Source organism: Neltuma alba, unplaced genomic scaffold (genome assembly GCF_004799145.2).
Source record: "Neltuma alba isolate B1F8T4 unplaced genomic scaffold, ASM479914v2 tig00004988_pilon, whole genome shotgun sequence".
In the NCBI taxonomy this organism is placed as follows: domain Eukaryota; kingdom Viridiplantae; phylum Streptophyta; class Magnoliopsida; order Fabales; family Fabaceae; genus Neltuma; species Neltuma alba.
The window spans coordinates 20,404-47,159 of record NW_021633936.1 but is presented as its reverse complement, the minus strand read 5'-3'; the positions used below and the strand labels follow the sequence as shown (position 1 = coordinate 47,159).

The window sequence follows — 26,756 nt, the reverse complement described above, 5'->3', positions numbered from 1 at the left end:
GAAAGATCCAACACCCACAGATAAGGTGATTGAGGAGAAAGATCCAGCAAAGGAATTTAAGATCAGATGAAGGCAACGGAGATCCGGCAATTGCAGGGAAGGGCGATTGGTATTTTGTAAGTTGTTGATATAAGTTTTTAATTTTCTACAACATCTCTCCTATCCCATCTTCTCCTTGTCTTCAACATCGGATTCAATGTAAGCTGTAGTGAGGTGGAATGGCTTCTAGTAGGAATTCGTCGTAGTTTTCACTTCATGGACTGAACAAATTATGATAGAAGATTTCTCAAGTGCCCAAATTACAAGGCTAGTGGCTGATAATTTTTTTCCTATCAAATTTGATTAAGTTTCTGGATTGATGAATTTCTGTTTTTGTTTAATGGCTTCTGGATTTGCTTAGCTTTTAGGAGCAATGGTCATGCAATTATTTTGATTGGATTGATGCACCGGTTGAGAATCCAACATTGGAGGAATTAAAGAAGATGAAGAAAGACAATGATGATATGAGAAGGCAGCAATAAAACTAACAGACAACAACCTATATCAATAGTGAGACCAAAAGGCAGTAGCGAAATTGACCATCTAAAGTACATGGCAGCCTTAAAACTAATAGACAATGGTAGGGACTAGGATTAGAAAATAACGGAATAGGAAAATAAGGATGCAAAAGGAAAATTCTAGTAGAAAGAACTGCAAGTATCTCACAAAACTCTCTAAAAGACCAAAGGAGAATCTCCAATATGAATATACTCTCTGAAAAATGTCGTGTCTTGTTCATCAGGCTAATAAGCCTTTTAATAACAAATTATATAGAGAGAATATGTTGATAATTCAAAGATAACAATCAGCAACTAAATCTAGAAGGCAGCAGCGAAACCAAAAGATCAACAGCAAAATTGAACATGTAAAGTACATGGCAGCAACAAAACCAACAGATAGCAACCTATATTAATAATAGGGATAAGGTGCATTTTTACCCCGGAAGTGTTCACGTAGAAGCTATGGGTGTCCGGAAGTTTTTTGGGTCTCAATGTCGCACTGGAAGTATAAATTTCATAGCAATGTCGCCCCGAGCTAACTTTCAACTCACGATCAACATTAAAATTACCTTTCTCTGAACTGTTTTTCTTAATATAAATTAGAGAACTGGTCTTCTTGCATACATATTCAAGAACTGCTCTTCTCAAATACTTATTTGAGAATGCTCTTTGGTCTTCCTAAATACATATTTAAGAACTAGTTTTCGGTCTTCTTAAGTACATATTTGAGAACTGGTCTTCTTGAATGCATATTCGAGAATTGGTCTTTAACAAGCATAACTTGGCAAAAATCAACCTTTATTTCCTCACATTGCATGAGTTATTGCCAGAACGCATTAACATATACGATAGATTCTCACCTTTCAACCAGCAAAACTCGCCAAAATTACTGTTACAGTTTCTTCCCTCGACTGCCGTTGATAAACCACATTCCTTTGGTGACGGAAAAGTCATAGTTCTCCGACAAGTGTGGGTGCGCTTTACTATTGACCTAACCCTTTTTCCCCTTTCTTTTCTCATGTTCTTGGTCTTTTTTATTGCTCCGTCTGTGTGTTTTCTTTTAAGTCAGCGCTTTTTCCCCCCATTATTTATATGTACATGTCAGCAAGCCACATTATCAAACTATTGTCCACCTCATTCTCTTAAGTTAGATGCCACATCATAGGTTAACAGAGTTAGTGCTAACTCAGACTATTTTGACAGCCTAAAGCTACCAGGAACTAACGACCAAAAACATATACAATTTGAGGGACCAATAGCATGAGTTTTAAATTTCAGAACCAATACCAAAATGGGTTCAAATTTGAGGGACCAAAATTTATATTAACCCTTTAACTTTTTATCTTATAACAATATTTTTATTAAATAATTTGGCTTTAGAATATAATAATATAAAAATATGTATAAACCAAATAACTAAATTTTAAATTATTCGATGATGCTAATGTTAGTATAATTTTCTTATTACAATATTTGATTTGATTTTAAAAATGATATATTTTGATAAAAATATTTTAATTATTTAAATATTTGTTTATTTTTTTCCTCTATTTTCTCCTCTCTATCTAAGCCCTCTGATTTTTTCCTCTCTCCATTTCCCCTCTTATCTTGTCCTTCCTTCTAACTTTTCTTCACATCCAAGGAAGCAAAGAATTAAAGTGCCTTGTGATATGAATGAAACCAATCAAAAGCAACACCCCCTTAATCAAAAAGCCTTGATAAACGATCCCCATCTCTTCCTTCACTCTTCTTTTCTTCTCCCACCTCTCCAAAAACTGCAGCCTCTTGAATGTTGGCCCCCAACTGTCCTTTAATTTTAAGGTTTTTTTTTCAATTTTTTTATTATTAGATTCTACATAAAATGTATGACATTTTAATATCTTATTTATAAAAAATGATTTAATTTGTAATTTTTTATAATTTTTTTAAAAGATTTAATACTCTACATTAAGAAAAATAAACCATTTAAAGTGCTAAATCTTATAATTTTGCAATTGGCGAAATTGCTCTAAAAAACTTTTCTGATGCCATGGCTCTTTTACGAAAACTTCGGGAGCAAGAATGACTTTTAATTCAGGCCCCCAAAAAAAAAAAAAAAACAAAAGACTATATATATGCATCCACTCTTCCTCAATTCTCTTGTAGTTGTACTAGGCACACAAAACTGAGTTGCTTTCGCGCACAAACTGTGAAAGATGGCGTCGTCGAAAGTGAGCTTAAAGTTGTTGATTGACACAAAGGAAGAAAGAGTTCTCTTTGCCGAAGCTTCAAAAGAGTTCATTGACTTTCTATTCAACTTGCTTCGCTTACCCCTTGGCACAGTGACCAGGCTCCTAACCAAAAACGCCATGGTTGGCTGCTTAGGCAAACTCTACGAAAGCGCAGAGAATCTGGACGACGTTTATCTCAACAATCCTGAACAAGACAGGAACGCTTTGCTGAAGCCAAGTGCTCCATTAGTTTCTGGCTACCTTCTTCCTGCCGCAAATGATGATGATCATCATGATACCAATTCCTCAGGAGCTGCTCCAAATCTCTACACGTGTGGGGGCGGTTTTGGGAGCCATTGCAATTATGCTGTGACATATGTTATGGACATGGCGTGTCCAAGTTGTGGACGCCGCATGAACTGTGCCGTACAATTAGTAGGTAATGATATAAAGGTGGCAGAAGATTCAAGTGCGAAAGGCTTTGTGAAAGGAGGGTTCACTTACACTGTGATGGATGATCTTGAAGTTCGTCCCATGTCTACCATTTCAACCATCACTTTGATCTCCAAGTTCAAAGTCAAAGACATTTCTTCCATACAAGAAAGGGTTGTTGAGTTGGGAATGGAAGAGGTAACATAATTAATATATGCGGGGACTTCATCCCTGAGACTTTTGTTTTCATTTCCTGTGTTTTCCAAAGATGTTATAGTTTAGGTTATCATACTAAAAGCATAACATAACCTTTTCCCTAAATGAAAATCAAGTCGAAATTTATTATAAAGTTATTTTTTAAAAATATGTATGTTAAAAAAAGTGTTTAGATGGAAACCAAACCATGGTTTTAAAAATAATTTTATAACATACAAAATAAATATGTAGGAGAGTTTGCCTCAATTTATAAAAAGTACTTTTAAAAAATAATTTTGATGATATCCAAATACTCCCTAATCAATTTTCTTTTGAATATCGTTGGATTAAAGATGATATAATGTGTCTTATTTACTCTTAATTATTATTCAGTTGCTTTTTATATTCTTGCTTACTTTTTTGATGCTAGCTCTTTTTTTCCTTTGTCCCTTATAATGTTTGTAGACTCTAATAGTTTTTCCTTTCATTTGATAGGGTACTAAATTGCTAAAGGCTTCCTTGCAGTGCAAGAATGTTTTGACGAGTGTTTTTCTCAAAAAAGACAACATAAAGAAGCAAGGAATTTCTCAAGACATTGTAATGGAAGCTGAGACTTGCTAGCTTCCTTTTGCTTCTGTGTTTCATCTGTCTTCGTTTCTTTTTCTCCTTTTGGCAGGTGACGTCTGTTTTAGTCTACTTTTGTACTGTTATGAACTTATGGGATGTGTTATTTTTATGCTTAATCAGGCTGGTGAAATTAGTTACTGTTGCCAAACCCAATTATATGTATGAAGCTAGTTATATAATTTCATGCTTCCTCAACAATTAAAAGTAGTTCTAAATCATGATGCTGTGTCAAGCGACCAGTTTTTACTGTAAAGAATACTGAAAAATCCTAAAAGAAAAAAACACTTTCGTTGCATTATTGCGAGTTACTGGTTCAAGAAAAAAGATAGAAAAAGAAAAATTAGAGTCATTTTCGTAGGGTATAAGCATTGGGCACAAAGGGGCCATTATCATTAATAGAGCTCCTATGAATGGCCGTACACTATCCCCCCCCCCCCCAACCCCCCGGGGGATAATAGCTGTACACTATCGCTGTGGTCATTTTCTGAGGAAGCCGGCCAACCTTTTTCAAAATGTAGTTTTTGAAAGGTACATATTTATCAACAGGAGCAATGAGACTTTTTTTTTTAATCAAAATATTATAAATAAAAATCCTATTTGCTAGCAAGATTAAAATCACTTATAAATATATTTTACGTAAATTGAAATAAAATTTTTCCTATATACTTATCTTATATTTTGTAAATCATAATTGAAAACGGCCCAAATATTACATGATGGAAAAGATTACCTATACGCTGCATTTTTTGAAACTCACTGTGAACAAGTTCAGCCTGAAATTTTTTAAATTGTTCACAGCCTGATATTTTTTTTTTAAATGAAAAGGTGGAACTCGTTCATAAGCACTCCTGTCCTTTTTCACTTTTGATAAAAAGAAAAATTACGTACAAGTTCCAAAGAGTGGACTTTATTTATCTAACGTTCCATAAAATATCAAAATTGCTAGCAGATCTTAAGAGAGATTAGAGTATTATATTCTAATTGTAAAATAACATCACTACCTCTCATATTTCCAACTATAAAGCATGATGGCATGTCACTAGTTAACATAAGTTTATGGAAAACTACATACCATATACATTAGTATCCATCTTGTGCATGTACGTGATAATGTTTGCTACTAAGATTCTTCCAAATCTCACCCCTCCCTTAACCAATCATAGTAGGTCAAATGATAAGAAGAAAGCGTGCATGAAGAAGGGCAAGAGATGGAAGTAAAGAAAGTGGAGAATTTACATGCATTTCAATGTAAGGATTGAAGTCGCTAGTAATTAATTGTGGACATGTTGAGCATGAAATGTGATGTAATGTTTGATGTATGATGTTAATGGCATGTAACTCAAAGTATAAGAATAAATGGAAAACCATAAGACTAGTTGTTGCATGCTTAAATTAAGAGAGAATTAAAAGTAAGAAGCTAATGAAAGATAAAAACGAAAGTCCTGGAATAGTGAGTTTGTAACTCCAGTTTAACCCAGCAAATGGTGGAATCTGATCACGAAATTTGGTGATCATATAGTACACATTCCAAGCTTTAAAATGAGATGCAGACCACCTCAATTGGATGTGTACACAAAGAGATATGAATTTTCATAGTTGAGGCAAGAAATCTGAAAGTTACAGTATTTACCAAATAAACAGTAAAGTTTAATGAATAAATTGTACAAACCGGTCAAGGATAAGTCTAATTTCTTTTTTTTTCCTATAGAAAATTGAAAGAGCTTCGAGCAGAATGTTGGAGCACCTCAATACAATTTTTATAGAATTAGTTATGAATTTTTGAAATTGGACCTGTAATCTAGAATTTAAACAGTGAATAGTAACATGAGTAATTATGTTGAAATTTTCAATCCACTGGCTTGTTTTATAATCTGTTTGACTCATAATACTTAAAAATATGTACTCTGAAGGGCAAAAGTAAGGAGATTACACTTGATCTAACCTGTTTCTATTCCTATTAGTCGTCCAGATAATGATAGTGTTGATCTCTCCAATGGAATCCCTGACCCCCTTGTTGCTTATGAGGACATAGAGAAGGGAAAATGACAAAAACAAAGCTAGAAATTCCTAGATTTTAAATAAAAAATATCAATAAAAATTTGTTGTCATTTACAAATTCAACATTGTCAATACCAAATAAAGTGTTGTTATCAAATTTGATTTGAAATTTAATAATTTCCTGCTTCCTTTTTTATTATTATTATTTTTTTTTACAGAAAATGATCTTCTTGCCGGTGATCTCAACTCGAATAGTCCTTCCTCCTTGTCTCTAGGAATTTTGTCAAGCTCAAGTGGCAAGTGCATGATTTAACTTTTATTAATTTTAATTTGCAAAATACATTTTTAAGAAAAATAGAAGGCGAATTCCTTATGTGATATTAACTGATTAAAAATTTAACAAAGTTACATAATAAATATGTACCAAATTAACTATAAGCTTTGTATATTTGACGAAAAGAAGTAATTATAAATTTTGTCTAGAGTACACCTATGATGGATTAATACTTCCCAGCAACATTACTTCTAAAAGAAGTTTTGAACACCCATGGCTTTTATGCAAAAACTTTCGAGGAAAAAATAGACTTTATCCCTATGTTTTTTCTTTTATAAAAAAATTAATTATATAAAAAGGTTAAATGCATCCAGTATTTTGAGATATTTTCTAAGATGCATCTAGCATCCTAAAATATCTTTGTGGCTAAAGTTTTTTTTTTAAATGCATCTAACACCTTAAAGTATTTTTTTGATATATTCAATATTCTAAAATATTTCGTAGAAACGTTTAGCCCCTTAAAATATTTTTTGGTACATATAACATTATAACAAAACAAAAATACTTTTAAGGTACTAAATTTGTCTTAATGAAGAAAACTATACAACAAAAATGGTGCATTATAAAGCTTAGGAAATTAAATAAATAACTAACAGAACAACAGTTTTGAGCCAACACCACTGTGGTCTAACTGGTTGCGGCTTTCATCCGCCTTGCAAGCATCAGTTTGCTAATTAAAAAAGAAAAAAAGAATCAGTTTTATATATGAAAGAACCGAGTAAAAAAGAAAAGAAAAAAATAAAATACCAAAAAGTGGAATTTAAAGAATGCTTTTGATTAAAAAGTAGAGTACTTCAATATCACGCGCATTGTGCTCCGTGAAAGCAGCGTCATTTAACCTTTAGCTGTATTTTGGTAAACAAGGCTCAAAGCCCATATCTTTATCTTTAGCTGGCTGTTCAAGGTTAACACAGACTTCCATCTTTCAAATTTTTTTTAATTTTGATTTTAATTTTTAAAAGTTTAAATTATAAGTTTTGGTCATCTTAAATTTTTTTATTTAAAATATTAGTCTCTATAATCTAATAAAAATTTGAATTATTTTGTCTTTTGAGGGACCAAAATCTATAATTTAAAATTTGAAAGATTAAAATTAAAGATAAACATAAGGACTGATGATTATATTCACTTTTTTTTTTACCTGGATATCTTTAGCTTTGTTTGCCGGGGTGAAATTGAAATATCTCATTTATATAAAGGGATGGAATTTTTTAATGAGCAATGGCGCCCCGAAAGTTGCAAAATTGCTGCAACCTCGCCGCGATCACCGGATGGAACCTAAATGAAAAAGTTTGACTTCGAAATGCAAAGGTGCCAAATGATGTGGCACTCAAGAGTCGGCCACCTCATCATCATCAGCACCTCAAAAGCCACGTGTGAATATCGGTCCTCCCTCCCTCTTCTACAACAGGACTCCTTGATCGCTCCTCATCAGAATATAGGGCCCACCAGGCGAGATGGAATCTGTTGAAGAAGAATCAACCGTGAGTGGTGGTGGTGAGGACGGAGCCGGGGACGGCTTGAGAACGAATTTGGCAGAGGGTGGAGAGGAGGGAGGCGATGAAGGTGGGCTTGAAGCGTCGTGGCCTCTTCTTCCATTCCATACTCTGTTTCGTCTTGGATACCCTCTTGCTTGAAGGGTGATGTTAACGTGGTTATGAGATTTAAGTCGAGGCCTTTTTATAAAGTAGGCGTCGTTTTTTATTGCTTTCATGTGATGTGGCACTTTAAATTTCTCTCCGATCAGCCACGCAGATGCCACATCGTTGCCAGCATTTCATTTTGAAGTCAAGTTTTTTTATTTAACAGTCAACCTTGGGTTTTCATCCTACAATTTTGCAACTTTTAAGGTGACATTGTTTTTTTGTTCTTTTTTTTTTTAAAAAAAAAGCTTTTGAGATAAAAATAATTAAATACGTGACTACATATATGCCCCCGCTCATCCTCAATTCTCTTGGGGCGGTACTAAGCGCACAAAACTGATCTGCTTCTCCGCACAAACAGTGAAAAATGACGTCGTCGAAAGTGAGCTTGAAGTTGTTGATCGACACAAAAGAAGACAGAGTTCTCTTTGCGGAAGCTTCAAAAGAGTTCATCGACTTTCTATTCAACTTGCTTCGCTTACCCGTCGGCACAGTGACCAGGCTCCTAACTAAAAATGCCATGGTTGGCTGCTTAGGCAAACTCTACGAAAGCGCAGAGAATCTGGACGACGTTTATCTCAACAATCCTGAACAAGACAGGAACGCTTTGCTGAAGCCAAGTGCTCCATTAGTTTCTGGCTACCTTCTTCCTGCTGAAAATGATGATGATCGTCATGATACCAATTCCTCAGGAACTCCAAAACTCTACATGTGTGGGAGCCGTTGCAATTATAATGTGACTTATGTTAAGGACAGAGCGTGCCCAAGATGTGGATGTTCCATGAGCAATGCCGCACAATTAGTCGGTAATGATAAAAAGGCGGCGGAAGATTCAAGTGCGAAAGGCTTTGTGAAAGGAGTGGTCACTTACACTGTGATGGATGATCTCGAAGTTCGTCCCATGTCTACCATTTCAACCATCACTCTGATCTCCAAGTTCAAAGTCAAGGACATTTCTTCCTTACAAGAAAGGGTTGTTGAGCTGGGAATGGAAGAGGTAACATAATTAATATATGCAGGGACTTCATTTCTGAGACTTTTGTTTTCATTTTCTGTGTTTTCTAAAGATGTTATAGTTTAGGTTAGTATACTAAAAGCATAACATAACCTTTTGCCTCTGTGAGAATCAAGTCGAAATGTTTTGTACAGTTATATTTTTTATAAATATCGATCGCATGTATGTTTGACCAGTTTTCCTTTGAATACAGTTGGATTAAAGATGATATAATACATGTTTTATTTACTCTTAATTATTATTCAGTTGGTTTTGATATTCTTGCTTCCTTTTTTGATGTTGGCTTTTTTTTTGTCCCTTATTATGTTTGTATGCTCTAATAGTTTTTCCTGCATTTGATAGGGCGTTAAATTGTTGAAGGCTTCTTTGCAGTGCAAGAATGTTTTGACCAGTGTTTTTCTCGAGAAAGACAACATAAAGAAGCAGGAAATTTCTCAAGACGGAGTAAACGGAACGTGAGACTTGTTGGCTTCCTTTTCCTTCTGTGTTTCATCAGTCTTTGTTTCTTTTTCTTTTGCCTTTCTCTTTTAGTGGGTGACATCTGTTTCTGTCTACTTTTGTACTGTTTTTGTTTGTTTTGCTGGATACTTTTGTACTGTTATGAACTTCTGATGTGTGTTATTTTTATGGTTAATCAGGTTGGTGAAATTAATTACTGTTGCCAAACCCAACTATATGTATAATTTCATGCTTGCTTAACAATGAAAAGTAGTTCTAAATCATGATACTGTGTCAAGCGACTTGTTTTTACCGTAAAGAATATTGAAAGATTGCAAAAGAAAAAAACACTTCCATTACATTTTTGCGAGGAAAAAAGATAGGAAAAGAAAAATTGGCGTCATTTTCATGGGGCATAAACATTGGAGAAAAAGGGCCCATGATCATTAATAAAGCTCCTGGGAATAGTTGTACACTGTCGGGGGAAAAGATTTGAATTAAAAGTATAGTTTTAAAACCGTATATATTTATCAAGGGAAGCAAAGAGGCACTTTTATCAAAATACTATAAACAGTAAAATAAACTGCTCAAAGTCTCAAATACTTAAGATGAAAACTCGTTTGATTTCCACTGCTCTGTTGTTCACTTTTGATAAAAACAACACCTAAAGACCCACTTCATCAATTTCCTCTGGCCCTTTTAAATTTTGGGGCAAATTACAATCAAGACCCCATTACAACAAAACTCCTCCCCTCTTCCTTTCGACTTATTTTGTAATATAATATTATAAAAGAAATCTTATATTTAGTATCAAAGGAATATTTTATATCGTTTAGATAAAAAGAATATGAGTATATTTTGTAACAAAAGTACTTTATATTCTAATACTTAAATTCAGTAAAAATATATAAATAAATTATATAAATATAAAATATTTATAAATCATACAAAATATATCTAAAATCTACACCCATTTAATTATAAGTATACACTTACCAATTTCCATCTTTATCATAATTACTCAATAATATTAAAATCAATGATATTTTTGAGGAAAAAACTTAATGTCTTAGTAGATTTTATGAAATAGCTTCTTCTAAATAAAAATATTAAAAACTAAGTACACAAATTTTTTTCAAATAATTTAATAAACAGTCACTGAATTTTTCTTGTATTATGTGTGACACAAGAAGCACCTGGTTCTCAATATAAAAATAAATTTTATTTTTATTTACAAGCTATTTGATAAAATCTACAAAGAGATTGAGTTGTTTTCTCAATAATATCCTTAATTTTGATTTATTGAGTAATTATGATAAAGATAAAAATTGATAAGTATATATCTTATAATTAAATAGGTGTAGATTTTGGATATATTATATATGATTTATAAACAATTTATATTTATATAATCTATTTATATATTTTTTTGCTAAATTTAAGTATCAGAATAAAAAATACTTTGTCTACAAAATATACTCATATCCTTTCTGTGTAGGAGATGTAAAACTTATTTTATAATAGAATATCGTAAAATAAGTCTAATATCTAGGGTTAGAAGGTAAAAGGAAGAGGGGAGGAGTTTCATGGTAATAGGGTCTTTGATTGTAATTTTTTTCCAAATTTTAAAAGGGGGAGAGGGTGGCAGGAAATTGATGAAATAGGGTGTTGTTTTTACCGAAAAAGAAAAAGGAGGAAGGTGAAACTCGTCATTATTTCATTTCATAAAAAAAGAAAAAAGAAAAAGATGTCATACTATAACTCATTCACATGCTGAACAGGTTTCAAAAAATGTAATATATGGCCAAATATTTTTTTTAATCATGTAGCATTTAGATAATTTATTTTACTGTTTATAGTATTTTGATAAAAATGCCAAAGTAAAGACTTTTACCCCAGCAAAATAGTAAATTTATAGTATCAACCTTTTTTTTAGTCAGGTTTGTAATAGGGAAAATGACACGTTAGAAAACAAAAACTTACAATATTTTAAATCAGGCACTTAACAGTTCAAAATCTCATAGGAGGAAGTAGTATTTGATACTCCTCTGATTCTATTTATAAGTCACTTTTAATAATTTTATACAGACAAAGGAAAACTTTAAATGTCATTCACTCTCATTTAAAATTCAACAACTTTTTAACTTTATCCCTATTTAATATACATTATACCTCATGTAAATAGAGTCAGCATAGTAATTAATGAAAAGTAAAATTTTACATACATACAAAAAATTTCTCTTAGCATCCTATAAATAGGACCAAAAAATATCTTCTCTCTTTGCATTATAAATAGGATTAGAAGAGTATGATATTTTGCAAATATAGTTAAATGATTAAATTGTCCTTATATCAAATTTTAAGAAAATTATCAAACTTGTCATTGCCCGTATATTTCTCATCATTGACTGTTTAACGCTTGTCCTTACTAGTTCAAAATTTCTTAATACATAGTTTGTCATTGCCGGTACATTTCTTTTCATTTATTGTTTAACACTTATCATTGTTGATTTACAACTTGTTAATAAACTTTTTCATACAAGAGCATTTTAGTTATTTACCTACATTTACAAAATACCCAATCAGGCACTAGTTATTTCCTTGGATCTTGAAATTCCCTTCTTCTTCTTTTTTTTGACCAGCAGATATTGAAATCCCTTGGATCTTGAAATCTTAAGCGTCTAGATTAAACTATTGCTGTCTCATTTTCTCTTTATGATATGAAGCAGACTAATACATACTCTACGGTATTTGATCATCGATACAATTGCTCCCATAAAGTTTCAAACTTCCAGATTTTCCATCCGAAGTTAATACAGAATACAATATATATATATATATATATATATATATATATATATGGCAAAAGAAAAGGGAAAAGGAAATCCGTCCACACACACACGGATGTGTTTGTGTATATGTTTTTCATTTTTCCAAAATTTGGACTTATTATAACTATTTTAATTTATGTATAAATTGATTTTCTTGTCTTGCCGTCCAATGCCATTATTCCCATATCTCTATGGTCCTGTTTGATATAAAACATTGAAAATGAATAATAAAAATTATATAATCCATTTCTACTTATGGTATTCTTTAATCCCATATATATGGGTTTATATAATCCCATGTAATAAGCAATCTCTCATACTAAATATTATTTTCTCAATTCCCATATCAAAACATATCCCTTATTTTTAATGTTTCATATCAACCGATACTTATGGGCTATGCCAGGAAACTGCCTTCAACAATTCAACTGATTAGTTGAAATTATCTGGCTTCATCATTTACCTATCTCACTGCGCTCAGGCCTCACGACTGCAACTCTGTCTCTATTTCCAATCGAATTCAAAATCCAAATCTACAATAATCTATTTTTAATCACTATTTTCTACATTTTCTTTAAGTTAAAATCTCTTGACTATACATGCACACACTTATCATCCTCTTTGGACTGCCTCTGTATTACACAGCACAGAAAAAAGGGAAAATGACATTGAGGTCCCATGGAGAACAAAATACATCAAATAGGTCCCCTGAAATCTGATAATTTTTTTGAAGTCCCAAAGGGACTCAGATGCAATTTTCAGAATCTTCAAATGACTTATTTGCCCTTACTATGATTTCCCATTCGAAATTGCTGAGATTGAAAATTTGAAACCCTGTTTGTTGTTCGACCGAAGAAACCGTCTGGCGCCTTCATCCTGTTCGAAATCGTTCGTGCTGAGAATCTGGCTACAACCCACCGTGCTTCTTCAAATCTACTCACAACCCACCGAAAATCGTGACTGAAGTCCTTGAAAGCCTGTCACGGTGGCTCTGTTTTGGTGGAGCGAAGTGAAGTAAAGCGGAGCGAAGTGTTGGCGTCTCCGTTCATCAGTGTTTGAAGCAAAGTGGAGGTCGTCCTAGTGTTTGAAGCGAAGTGGAGCTCGTCCTAGTGGCTCTATTGATCGGCGTTTGAAGCGAAGTGGAGGTCGTCGTTGTGGCTCTGTTCATCTGCATTTGAAGCAAAGTCGAGCTCGTTGTGGTGGCTCCGTTGATCGACATCAAAAGCAAAGTGAAGGTCGTCGTTGTGGCTGCGGTCATTTGCGTTTCAAGCGAAGAGGAGTCGTCCTGGTAGCTCCGTTGATCGGCGTCTGAAGCAAAGCTTCTATTCTCACAATTTGTTTTCGCAGACAGAGGCATTGTCGACACTGAAGAAGGTAAAAGCGTATGAATCAGAAAAGCATGTCTTGGCAGTTTGTTGTTGTGTTTGATCATTGCTGAATATTTGCATCAAATGCGGCGGGATGCTTTTGATTATGCTTGGCCAATGTTTTTTTTCCCCTCTTGACCATAAGATGGTATGCGTATTGGAGCATGTTTAAAACAATGATACATGATGAGGCATTAGCCTTCTAAAAGCACTTCCAAGAAGGCTTGTAAGAAGAATGATACATGATGAGATGAGCTATGAAATGCGTAAATGGTAAATAACTAGAATATGATAATATGGAAGAATCAGATTTGAGGCTGAATAATTGATGTGCCTTGTTTGGAGTTCAAAGTATTTGTCAAGATTGTTTGGTCTGTAATTGTTACTACTTTCCTTTTTGGGATTTCTATTATCATATTGATGATTGCGTCTGAATTATGCATGATGCAGCCTTTCATTTATTGGTGAAAAATTGAATCTTTTTATCACTAATTAAGCCTTTCATTTGTTGACATACTAAGAAACCTGGAAAAACCCCTCTTTTGGTATATCTTTCTGGAACTAGTTTGAGAAGTTTGCTGTGGTCTAAAAGAGTTGGGGTTCAGGATTTGAGCAGAATTGCTAGAAAGTCTATATATTGATTATAAATGTCATAGTAAATGAATGCTGTGGTCTGAATGGATTAGTTTGTATATTTATCGTACTGCTTTTGAATCAATTTTCTTTTTGATATCTATGAAGCTCCGCATCTCTGCAAAAGTTTACTAGGAATTTAAAAAGAATTGAAGTTCAATGCACTGGTCTTGTTTTGCAGGATAAGATGGGGAAGGATGCACAAAGAAGCAGTAATTTCTCCGGTTATGCCTTGTTTACGGAGGAATTCTACAAGAAAAGCTCAAAGAAGTACAAATCACTTGAAGCAGGGAATGCACAAGTGAGAAAGGCATGGGATAAATTATCAGAACAACAAAGAGAGGAATATTGTGAAAGGGCTAAGGCACAAAGACCTCCCACCAAGTCCAAGAAGTATATTGTTCCTTTCTATACAAGATGTGCACCAAAACAATTCATGCAAGTTTGCAAGCACATCAAAGAAAGGAAGGAACTGATGAATAGGCTGAAAAAAATAGGGTTTGACAAGTTGGTTGAAGTCTGTTGCCACACAATTCAAAGAGAATTGTGTGGAGAGTTTATGTCTGCATTTGATCTTGCATCAAAAAACATTTCCATAAGAGGGAAGAGAAGGAAAATGAGGGCAAAAGATGTGCATGAATTTCTGGGGCTACCATTTGACGGAGAAGAGATTAAAGTAGTTGTGAATAATGAAGATGAAGTGTTCAAGCAGTGGAGGATTGTGTATGGCAATATTCCATACAAGAAGATAGCATCATTGTTGACTGAGGAGAACCAAGATGAGAATTTTGAGGTGCTGTTTGTCATGTATGCATTGGGAACATTGTTATGTCCTAATGCAAGTATTTGTGTCGGTGATTATTTGTTGAAGGTAATACTATCAACAAAGGATAGATTGGATAAGTTTGATTGGTCCTCTTATGTGTTGCATGAACTATATAAGGGAATTGGAGTGTACAAGAAACAATTGGAAAAAGGCAAGTTGACTGAGAAGAAGAAGAATGTGCCAGGTTGTCTATACTTCCTAATGGTAAGTGCTATAATAATTTGTATATTTCTGTTGTCATTTGATGGTCTGAATGTTGTCAATGGTTGCTGTTAACTTATCATTCATGTCACATACAGTTATATTGTCTACAAAATTTTCCACTGGGAGAAACAAAAGCTGCACATGTAAAGCATGCTGTTGCATATTGGGATGAAAAGAAAGTGCAGCAAAGAGTTAAGGAGGAGAAGGAAAGCAATCGAGGACTCTTGCATCCGGCAAAGCAATCCACCAAATTTGATCCTGAAAATTTAACTCACCCGGTATGTGGACTTGTAGGCTTAATGATTAATTTTTTGTTTTTGTTTTTCTACTGTTGCTTACTGTTCTGAATTTTATTTGTATAGGAGATCAAAAAGACATATACTCGATTAGTGTCTATGCTGGGGGAGGAAATGATGGCCCTTCAGTCAAGACTAATGGAGGGTAGTGGCAATGTAAGTGAAGAGGACAAAGATGAGGAAGAAGAATCTGAAGCAGAAGAGGAAAAAGTTGAGAAAGGAAGTGATTCAGAGGATGAGGAAGAAGATGACAGAAATGAAGAAGAAGAATCTGAATCACAAGATGATAGAAATGAAGAAGAAGAGCAAGAAGCTCAATCAGAAAAGGAGATGGGTGGACAAGAATCACATGACAAGGAAAAAGAAGAGGATGAAGAGGAAAAAGAGAAGGGAAATGAGGACAAAGAAGATGAAGAAGAAAATAAAAGAGAAGAAGAAGATGAAGAGGACAAAGAAGTGGATGAGGCCACCCAAGGGGAAGGGAGCGAACATGTGAGGAAATCTACAAGGGTGATAAGTAAGGGGAAAGCTCTTAGGTCTCCATTTCTGGAATTTAAAAGCAAGGCTGGGAAAAAGAGAACAATTGATGACAGGCAAGCTTTATTTGACATGTGTACAGCAAGGTGTAACCAAGAGGAGCAAGAGCAGTAAGTATTATGTTTTGGTGACCAATTTTGTATTATGTTACAGAATTTACTGAATTTACTAACTTCATAATTGTTTCATTTGTGTTAGATACTTTGTATCGATGTATGGATACTTCCTAACCCGTGGTGAGTTGCAATGTCTCCAACGTAGAAGATGGATAAACGACAGGGTGAGTCACACGTACATAGTTAATATCAGAATGAGTTATTGCATGCTAAGGAGTTGTAATTTGTTTGTATTTGCAATTTCAGTTTATGACTATGGTGGCGAAGACATTCGTTGGAGATCAAAAGGAAAAAGATGGGCGAGTCAACCGCCATATATTTTCTGCAGATTTCATGCAGAAAATGGTGGCGAATCCTTTAAGGTGGAAATGGGAGGACCATGAAAGAGAAATATTACCTGAATATATTGGATACAATATCGGGGATTGCGATTTCATTTTTGGTCCTACTCTATTTGAAGATCATTGGTTTTGTTATGTTTTTGAGACAAAGACCATGACCTTCCACGCCCTTGACTCGTTGGTTGATAGCATCACATTCATGAGATTACAAGCCGAGGAAGAAGAAGCAAAGAAGAAGGGGGTGAGCAACAACATGACGCAAAGAAGAAGAAAAAGAGGACAAATAAAAGGCAGTTCGACCCCAAACAGTTCATGGCAACACAAACTGTGAGTAGTTATTTACAGCTTTTATACTTGTCAATGACTATTATAATTGTTAGTAGCAGTCTGCATAGTTGTCATTACATGCTCTGGTAGTTGTCACTGGATGCTGTACTAGTTGTCACCGGATGATCTGTTACTTGTCACTGGATGCCATGCTAGTTGTCACTGGATGCTCTGTCCCTTGTCACTACATGCTGTGGTAGTTGTCACTGGATGCTGTGCTAGTTGTCATTGCATGCTCTGGTAGTTGTCACTGGATGTTGTGCTCGTTGTCACTGGATGATTTGTTACTTGTCACTGGATGATATATTAGTTGTTAGTTGTCACTGAATGATCTGTTACTTGTCACTGGATGATATATTAGTTGCCACTGGATGCCCTGTTAGTTGTCACCAGATGCTCTGTTAGTTGTCACTGGATGCTATGCTAGTTGTCACTGGATGCTCTGTCCCTTGTCACTACATGCTGTGTAGTTGTCATTGGATGCTGTGCTAGTTGTCACGGGATGCTCTGTTAGTTGTCACTAGATGCTGTGGTAGTTGTCATTGCATGCTCTGGTAGTTGTCACTAGATGCTTTGTTAGTTGTCACTGGATGCTCTGTCCCTTGTCACTACATGCTCTGTTAGTTGTCACTGGATGTTCTGTCCCTTGTCACTGGATGTTCATTATGTGCGTGTGTGTTTTTTTTCCAGATGAACTGTTTCCATTCGATGCTACGTGCTGTTAAGCCAGAATTGTTTGTCAATGAGGACAAAATTGACAACGAAGTGAAATGGGCTAAAGTCTATGTGCAGAATGATACGTAAGTGTAGATGTTCTGTTCGATTGTGTTATGTTGTTTTTGTTCACAATAACAATTGCAAGGTGCTAACATATTCAATTTGCTTGGTAGTGATTCATGTGGAGTTCATGTTATCTCTTGGCTACAAGAGTGGGATGGCACCGTTCGGGATGATGCAGGATATACAATGCCACGATACTCTAATGATGAGCTACAAGAGTTGAAGGTTGGCTGTTTGTGGTGGTTGGTAACCCATCCAAGTAATGAACATGGGAGTGAAGTGATGTCGATGCTATCGGACTACAACAAGACCAAGAAGAGGAGATAGAGTAGTCTATGAATTTTTTGTTCTCTTAGCCCATGATATGTGTTGTTAAGATGATTAGCAAATAGGTCATTTTGTAACAAACTGATCAGGTTATGTTTATAATATTATTACCTTTGTCATCACATTGTAATACTAATTTGTTAGGGTTTTATTACATTTTTAATTATATTTCTATTTTATATGTGCAGAGATATTATGGTTGGTTATTAAATTAACAACGTCAGTTATCCAAAATAACAACTAATATAACAGGAGTTAATGACAAGTGATATGAGAATTTCATAACAAGTCACAGTGCTCCATTGACAAGTCACAGTGCCCCATTGACAAGTCACAGTGCCCCATTGACAAGTCATAGTGCAACCATTGACAAGTCACGGTACTCCATTGACAAGTCACAATGCTCTCTTGACAGCGACCATTGACAAGGGACAGTGTTCTCACAAACAAGTCACAGTGCTCCATTGACAAGTCACAGTGCCCCATTGACAAGTCATGGTGCCCTATTGACAAGTCATAGTGCAACCATTGACAAGTCACGGTACTCCATTGACAAGTCACAATGCTCTCTTGACAGCGACCATTGACAAGGGACAGTGTTCACACAAACAAGTCACAGTGCTCCATTGACAAGTCACAGTGCCCCATTGACAAGTCATAGTGCAACCATTGACAAGACAGTGTTGCCATTAACAAGTCACAATGCTATTGACAAGTCACAATGCTCTCTTGACAGCGACCATTGACAAGGGACAGTGTTCTCACAAACAAGTCACAGTGCCCCATTGACAAGTCATAGTGCACCATTGACAAGGGACAGTGAAGCCATTAACAAGTCACAGTGCTGTATTGACAAGTCACAGAGCTCCATTGACAAGGGACAGTGTTGCCATTAACAAGTCACAGTGCTGTATTGACAAGTCACAGTGCTCCCTGACAGCGACCATTGACAAGGGACAGTGAAGCCATTAACAAGTCACAGTGCTGTATTGACAAGTCACAGAGCTTCATTGACAAGTCACCAAATAAACCATTGACAAGGGACAGTGTTGTCATTGACAAGCAACAGTGCTCCATTACATGTCATAGTGTTGTCATTGACAAGTCACAGAGCCACCACTGACAGGGGACAAGGGAGAGGTAAGTTTTTGACACTTCATTAATAATGATTATATATGACCATACAACCAAAATATAATATGACAGAGTGATTGTAAATATCATTTCATGGTAAAAAAGGTTATGTTACTTGAATTCATGTTGTTGACAACTTACATCAGCAAATTCATTGACAAGTCGTAGTGCAATGATTGACAAGTCATTACAGGTCTAGTGACAACTCAGGGTGCAGGTATGACAACTAAAATGACAGTACAATGTAATATGCCAATTCATAGCCAACTTTCATTTACACCTTCATATACATGAAACTACACCTATTTCACAACCCATCCAAAAAAAAACATAGGGGTTGCATGTAATAATGAAACTAACCAGTGGTGTGTATCCATTTACAAAAAATTTCCTTCACACCCATTTACAAAATATTCCTTCACATCCATATACAAAAAATAGCTGACTTCAATATGTTCTCAGCTGGGATTTGGGTTCTTGCATGTCTTGGCAGTGTGTCCAGGCTCTTTGCATCTTCCACAATGATAAACCTTCTTATTTTGGAACTGAGATTCTATCCTATTAATCCTTGGCCTTCCTGGAGGCCTTTTGGTTATCGGTGGATGCAAGAATGTTTGGGTCAGCATATGACTCACAGTAGGTGTATCAGGCTGTGGGCAATCATGTGTTGCAATTGGCCTCATGCTATTTGCATATATTTTCTCCTGTGTGGACAATTTGTAACAATCATCTACATAATCATACACACTACGGTGAACTAGTTTGATTGCTGCACAAGCATGTGGACAAGGTATTCCACTCATTTGCCATGCCAAACATGTGCATCTGTGAGAAATCAGATCAACAGCAACATAGATGATGCGTCCCTCACGTATTGTCTGCACCGAAATATGGTCATCACCATAATATGTTGCCTCCATATACGCACCTCTTGCTATTTGTTCCGACAACTTTGATTCAATATTGGTTCCTACACCATTTTTCCAGCTTTTCATCCCCATTTTGCTAGCAACCATCTTCTTGGCCAACTTCTCTTGATGCTCTTGTATCAAAACCGACAAGGCGTGCTTCCTTTCTTTCAACATCCATGCATTAAAAGACTCAGCAAGATTATTGGTGATGTTATCCCATCTCTTAAAAGGAAATTTACTTTGCGCCCATCTATCCACATCCCCATGAGATTCAACCCATTGTGCCAATTGAGGACAAAACAATCTTAAATTTCCCATTGCAACATTAAACTCATTATCATGCCTTGCATATGCAATTCCATCAAGTAAATTAAGTGCATTCTCCTTGTTATTTTCTGAGGTCCGTCTCACACCTCTATTGATTTTCACATACTGCGCACTATAATTTTCTTTCACATGTCGATAGCAAAAAGCATGTCTATCACCATCAAATACTGTCTTGACAGCACCGATAATAGCATTACTCCGATCTGAGACAATTGTCACTTGTGCTGATCTGGTTATCTCTTTCAGATTCTGTAGATACCAAGTCCATTCATCATTTGTTTCCTCGCTAACAATACCATATGCTAAAGGAAACAACTCATTGTCTGCATCAAATGCACAAGCTGATAATAAAGTTCCTTTGTAAGGACCACTCAAATGACATCCATCTATATAAATAATTGGTCTGCAACCTTCCACAAAGCCTTTAATTGAGCATCCATATGCAATGAATAGCCTCTCAAATCGGTTGCTATCTGAGCCTTCCCATCTTGCAACTGTGTCAGGATCAGTTTCCATGAGTCTCTCACACATCCAAGGGATTACCTTATAAGAATCTTCTACTCGACCATGTAATTCCATTAGTGCTCTCTTCCTAACCCTATATGCTTGAGTATAGTTCAATTGCACTCCATATTCTTTATACAAGTCCTTTCTGATTTCATTAGGACTCTTGTCAACATTGCACCTCAAGTCATCAATCACAATTGAAGCAGCTAAATTTGACCTTCCTGAGTGAGGTACAATTAAGTTGTCCTGTGCATGATGAATGTGTTCACTTTTGTACGTTTGATAGTTAAAAACTCAGTATCTTGATGTGCCCCCATTGAATATGCACCCATATACCATGGACAACCATCAACCTTGCACTTCACAATGATCTTTTGCTGATTATTCTTAATGAAAAGGTACGAAAACTTCTGGCATAAGCTGTACTTGTATAATGTTTTTCGGAGAGTAGTGGCATTTGGAAATATTTGTCCTTCTCCAATAATCAAATCCTTCCATTTTGTGGAATTCATTTGTGGTGTAGGTGTTGGGATCATTTCAACAGCACAAGGAATTGATTGCGGCTCTCCAATCACATCAAATAAGGTAGGTGGAGACATAGACAATTCATTGACACCTCCAAATGATTGATCAATCCTGCAAAAAATGACAAGTCAGGGTGCATGCATTGACAAGTTGGTAGCAATACAGTAACAACTGACATACTAAGAAATCACAATAACAGTTTTGTTAAACTATACTTACACATCTTGCTCCTCCATTGTATTATCCCTTGTTGCTTCTATGTGGTCCTCATTTTCATTTTCTTCGACATACACATGACCACTTTCTTCATTGAACTTTATCAAATGTTCCACCCCATCATCATCTACCAACTCCACAAAAGTTTTTTTATCAAACACAACTGAGAATTTCAGAAGAAATGAGTTGCTTTCTTTTCAGCAATTGATGATATAATTTCCTTCAATTCTTCATAACTTGTGCCCTCCTTTACATTGGTTGTTCTTACACTACCTCCCACATATCTCATATTATCTTCTCCATCATTTATAAACTTTCCCCCTATGTGAACCAAGCAAAATAGATGTTTTCCAGACGTACTCGCCATCAGTAACTTAAACCTGCATCAAGAAGCACACAACTGTCATTGACAACTTAAGGAGCTATATTGACAAGTGTAGCAGCACACATTAACAACAATCGCGACCTGATTGACAACACAATCCCATTTCGTGCTAAGGGTTTTTACCCTCACTAACCTTCATCTTTTTCTTCCTTTGCCACTAAAGTAGCGTCAGAATAGAGGAAAACCACCCAAGAACAGAGCACCCATTATTATTCTACACACCCAACTTAAATCACAACACACACCAACCAAAAACATAGCTTTTCCATTCATTAACTTCTGAATCCTAAACAACAAACAAGAGCTTTGAAATACCAAAGGCAAAAATAATTTTTTGATTTCTCATTCCCAAACAAATCCAGAATCTGTGAAGAAAGGTAGGAGAGGAGAGAAAAGAAAGTTTCACACCTCAAGATTTGTGAAGATTCACATGGAAGCACTTTGGAGTTCAATAATGGTAATGGAGAAGATTTTTCATCATCAATGGCTCCTTCTCTCTTTCCCAATGTCTTCTCCCTCAAGCTTCTTGCGCGGGAAATCCTCAAAGTTCATTCTCCCGTCTTTTTTTTCTGATGGCAGGGGCAGGGCAAAACGGTAATTAGTAGATTCTGAAAATTACATCTAAGTCCCTTTGGGACTTCAAAAAAATTATCAGATTTCAGGGGATCTATTTGATGTATTTTGTTCTCCATGGGACCTCAATGTCATTTTCCCCAGAAAAAACTGATTTGCTACCAACACAAAAACTGATTTGCTTTGTGACAGACAAAATCTTTATGCAAATTAAGATAAAATTTCTTTTACATATTCTAAAATGTATTTTTAAAAAATTAATTTTACGTAAATTAAGACAAAATTTTTTATATAAGTTGATTTGATTTTCACTCTAACACTCATTTATCATCATCATCATCAAAGGTGAGGTTGAAGCTACCCAAAAGCAGAAAGAGTTCTCTTCGCCGATGCTTCAAAAGCCTTCATTGACTTTCTATTCAACCTGCTTCGCTTACCCATTAGCACAATGGTATGGTTGGCTCTTTAGGCAAACTCCGCGAAAGCATGGAGAATCTCAATGACGATTATCTGATCAATCCAAAGTAAGACAAGACCAATGCTTCACTAGTCTCATCAGGAACCTTCTCCAAACCTGTGATAAGTATAAGTTTAAGGGGAGAGCCCAACTTTAAAAAACTAACTTATTAGAAGGAGGAATCCTTAAAATTATAAACTCCACAATACTAATGAGATTTCTCAATGTGGAATTCCTAACAAAGCATCTCCTTAGGAGCCAACATCCCAGTGGTTTTTTTCTATGACACTTCACTCAGTCTTCTTACAGGTGATAATCCTTCACAAATAGTCCTCTCCAATTAGTTAACTCTCAAGGAAAACACTAATATAATAAGCATAAGTTTAAGAGGAGAGATCAATCTCAAAAAACTAACCTATTGGAAGGGAGATTCCTTTGAACTTGTAAACCTCCTAAATTTGCCATCTTTACATGTGTAAGAGCCGTTTATGAACAGGGCGTGTCCAAGATGGGGAGGTCGCATGAGCTATGCTATACCATTAATAGATTCGAGTAAGAGAGGAGTTTTGAAAACATTGGTCCCATACAAAGCGATGGATGATCTCGACGTTCGTCCCGTGTCTTCCATTTCAACCATCACTTTGATCTCCAAGCTCAGCTGGGGATGGAAGAGGCAATTTACGTATGCGCGCGCGCGCGCGCACGGGGACTTCTCTGATACTTTTGCTTTCATTTTTCTCTGTTTTTTCGCTGAAGATGTTATAGTTTAGGTTATTATACTTGGAGCATTGATGAACCTTTTTCCTGATACTGTTGTTTGGTAGGAGTGAGAATGAAGTGGAAATTTTTATATGAAGTTATATTTTCTTTTGATTCAATCGAATGTATGTTTAATAAGTTTTCCTTAGAATATGCTTGGATTAAAGACAGTGATGATTGATGGTAAAAAAAAAAGTTTACTTGAATTCTAAATAATATGTCCAGAATGAAATCTAGAACTATATTTATACTCTTAATTATTCTTTGTTTCCTTTTGATCTGGTTTACATAATTAATCTGATGCTTTTTTTTTAATTGTTGTTTGCTCTGATAATATTTTTTTTAATCAAGAATATGGCAGCATAAAGAAGCAAGGAATTTCTTTAAACATTGAAATTGAAATATTAATTAAAGATAACAAATATGTAAAAATAATAATTTATTTTTCAAAAACATCTCATTGACGAGGAGAGTGAGTGAAAAAGAATGAGAAGAAAAAACAGATAAAAAAACATATAATTAATTAGAGTATAAAAATAAAAAATGCATTACATGTTTAAACATCTTGTAAAATGGATTAGATCAGACTCATTTAATTGTCGTTGTGAATTTTTAAAAAAAAAAGGCCGAAAGATGGCGTATTAAATATTAAATAATTGTTAGAGCGGGTAAAGCGTAACTAATTTTAACCAGTGTTATTAATCGTAGAGATATAGTAGATGTGCAAGTTTTTTTTTTTTTTGCCAGCAGTAGATGTGCAAGTTACAGTTAAAAAAATACAACAAAGAATTATCCAAAAAAATAAAAACCATTCATGTGAAGTTTAAACGATGAAGATGAAAGGAATACAACACGCAAGACACATTAAGAAGCAGACGGCTACCAATTGAATTGATATCAGAGGGTGGTCCTTGGATTAGCCATCAAACGCCACCACGTGCTATTATGGCATTGGCATGAAGGCTTTAAATTATATAATTTAATTTGATGGTTTTTCAACAAGACCTTATCAGTGCCCACCGGTTTGCCTCTTAATAATTAGTACTCCTTTCTTTCTCTATTATTTTCTAGTAACCTACAATTTTATAGCTTAATACTACTCCTTTGATCCTAAATATAAGACCCTTATACTAGTGTGTATATAAGGGTTTTATATTTAGGACCGGAGGAGTAGTAATTAATCATTAATAACTACTCATTAATTGCATTATTAGTAGTGTCATTATTTTATATTCTCCCTTTCGATCGTCCCATGTGCAAAATACAGTTTTTAGAAGTAACCAAGTCATATTTATAAGAAAAAAGTATTTTTAGGAAATAAAATACATTTTTATATATTTACTATTTTTCTTTAATTTTAACCAGCTATTTATTCTATGTAATTTGATCATTTGTATCTTATGTGTTTGTATGTATGATTGAAGGAAGTACATGACATTTTAATATGATGTTTCATATTGATATACATTGTGCTGCTGTAATAGTTTCTTAGTGGTTATTACATTGTAAACAACTATTTAGAGGACGTTATTTTGTTGAATTTAGAGGTTAGGAATGTGGTTTTTATTAGTTAATTCAATAATTTTATCATTTTAATTATGTAATAATGGATGGACCACTGAAGAAGAATTGATACCTCCATCTGGAATTTTCTATTAAGTTATTTGCTCATGCAAAATTCTTTTGTCACCAAATGATAATTAATTTAGTGGGGTAGGGAAGTGGGACGCTGATTTTGAAGCTGCCCAATTTATGTTTATGCTTCTTTTTTTTTTCATCTCAGTAGATGTTTATGGTTGGTTCCTTGATTCCTTGATTCTTACACACACACACACACACGTGTGTGTGTGTGTACTGTAACCTCACCCTAAGCTACCGAAGGCAGGAGCGATCCCTATTAGATGCTTTTTATATGCAAGATATTATACTAGAAAAATAGTCTTTGGTAGATATATGATACTACTATCTCTGAAAAAGACATTGTTGTTGACTAATTTGAATAAATTAAAAAATTACTAAAATTATTTAATTATAGCATATATCATATAATCTTTTTAAAATAGTTATATGTATCATTAGATTATATGTCAATTTATAAATAAGAAAAATTTGTTGGAAGAGAAACAATAAATATAAATACTTTAAAGTAATTTAATAATTTTTGTAATCCTTTCAAATTAGTTAACCAAGTCTTACATTAAAGATAGGAGGTAATACTTTTGAAAAAGGCCAAAAAAAAGATAGAGAATGAATTTGATAGCTCCCCCCCAACTATAGATATCTTTTTTAGTGAAGGCAATTATATTTGATGGTTTTAATTTCGGACAATAAATATGAGTATCTTCTCAAATATTTTACCACTTTCGCCAAACTGAATCCTTACCATTTAGCTAAGAACTTTCTTGCAAGATGGATGCAGGGCTGAAGTAGTTGGGAGGGCTAAAACATAAAATGAGGGGTTAAATTTTGTATAAATATTGTTTCACAAAGGCTAAATAAATATTTTAGCAAAGGAGACGATGCTTTGGATCTGTCCTTCAGATAGTGAAGTGATGATAATTAAGAAGAGTCGTTCTTCTCTTGTATTTTACTTTAATGGGTCATACGTAATTCGTTCTTAGCTTGATTAAAGCCCAAACCCATTTCAACTGGGATATAAGTAAGAATAACAAAAACCTTGGATAAAGACATGTAATACACTCAATTTTGTTTTTAAAGTGTAAAAACTCCTTACGAAACCACTTATGAATTTGCAAAATCAGAGGGAAAAATTGACACAATGTTAAAATTGGCCCAACAAAGCCACAACAGTATCTAATTACCTCTAGCTCAAAAAAAAATACATAAAAATACATAAATTTTCATAAATTTTCAGAAAAGTGCATCAAACAGTATATTTTTTAGTGGGCGTAGAAGTACCATCAAACATGTAGTAGTATAAAAGAG

General features: G+C 34.7%; 2 protein-coding genes and 1 long non-coding RNA gene across 4 annotated transcripts; 2 read left to right on the top strand and 1 right to left on the bottom strand.

Moving 5' to 3' along the window:
- Positions 1-2,726: 2,726 nt before the first annotated feature.
- LOC114746413 (uncharacterized) lies at positions 2,727-9,455 on the top strand. Of its 2 annotated transcripts, XM_028934644.1 has the most exons (3): positions 2,727-3,073; positions 8,682-8,975; positions 9,336-9,455. In XM_028934644.1, the coding sequence occupies exons 1-3, from the start codon at positions 2,735-2,737 to the stop codon at positions 9,450-9,452; spliced, it is 750 nt and encodes a 249-aa protein (XP_028790477.1). In that variant the 5' UTR covers positions 2,727-2,734; the 3' UTR covers positions 9,453-9,455. The 2 variants fall into 2 exon arrangements, with proteins under 2 accessions (XP_028790477.1, XP_028790476.1); XM_028934643.1 differs by lacking the exons at positions 8,682-8,975; positions 9,336-9,455 and adding an exon at positions 3,872-4,221 and having other exon boundaries at positions 2,727-3,379.
- Positions 9,456-16,857: 7,402 nt separating this feature from the next.
- Positions 16,858-17,881, top strand: LOC114746416 (uncharacterized). Its single transcript, XR_003740268.1, has 3 exons — positions 16,858-16,909; positions 17,600-17,709; positions 17,800-17,881. It is a non-coding gene; the product is annotated as an uncharacterized LOC114746416 (long non-coding RNA).
- Positions 17,882-19,608: 1,727 nt separating this feature from the next.
- LOC114746417 (uncharacterized) lies at positions 19,609-21,656 on the bottom strand. The gene is made up of 3 exons (XM_028934646.1): positions 21,640-21,656; positions 21,249-21,531; positions 19,609-21,141 (listed from the first exon to the last, which is right to left on the bottom strand). Exons 1-3 carry the CDS (start codon positions 21,654-21,656, stop codon positions 19,609-19,611), a joined length of 1,833 nt encoding a protein of 610 aa, XP_028790479.1.
- Positions 21,657-26,756: the final 5,100 nt, after the last annotated feature.

Excerpts from the sequence above, each read along its gene's own strand:
- LOC114746417 (XM_028934646.1), bottom strand. Across the intron at positions 21,142-21,248 it reads AGATCATTGTGAAGTGCAAG|GACAACTTAATTGTACCTCA; the intron begins GTTGATGGTTGT and ends CATCATGCACAG.
- LOC114746413 (XM_028934643.1), top strand. The coding sequence starts at position 2,735 with ATGGCGTCGTCGAAAGTGAGCTTAAAGTTGTTGATTGACACAAAGGAA. Across the intron at positions 3,380-3,871 it reads TTGAGTTGGGAATGGAAGAG|GGTACTAAATTGCTAAAGGC; the intron begins GTAACATAATTA and ends TTCATTTGATAG.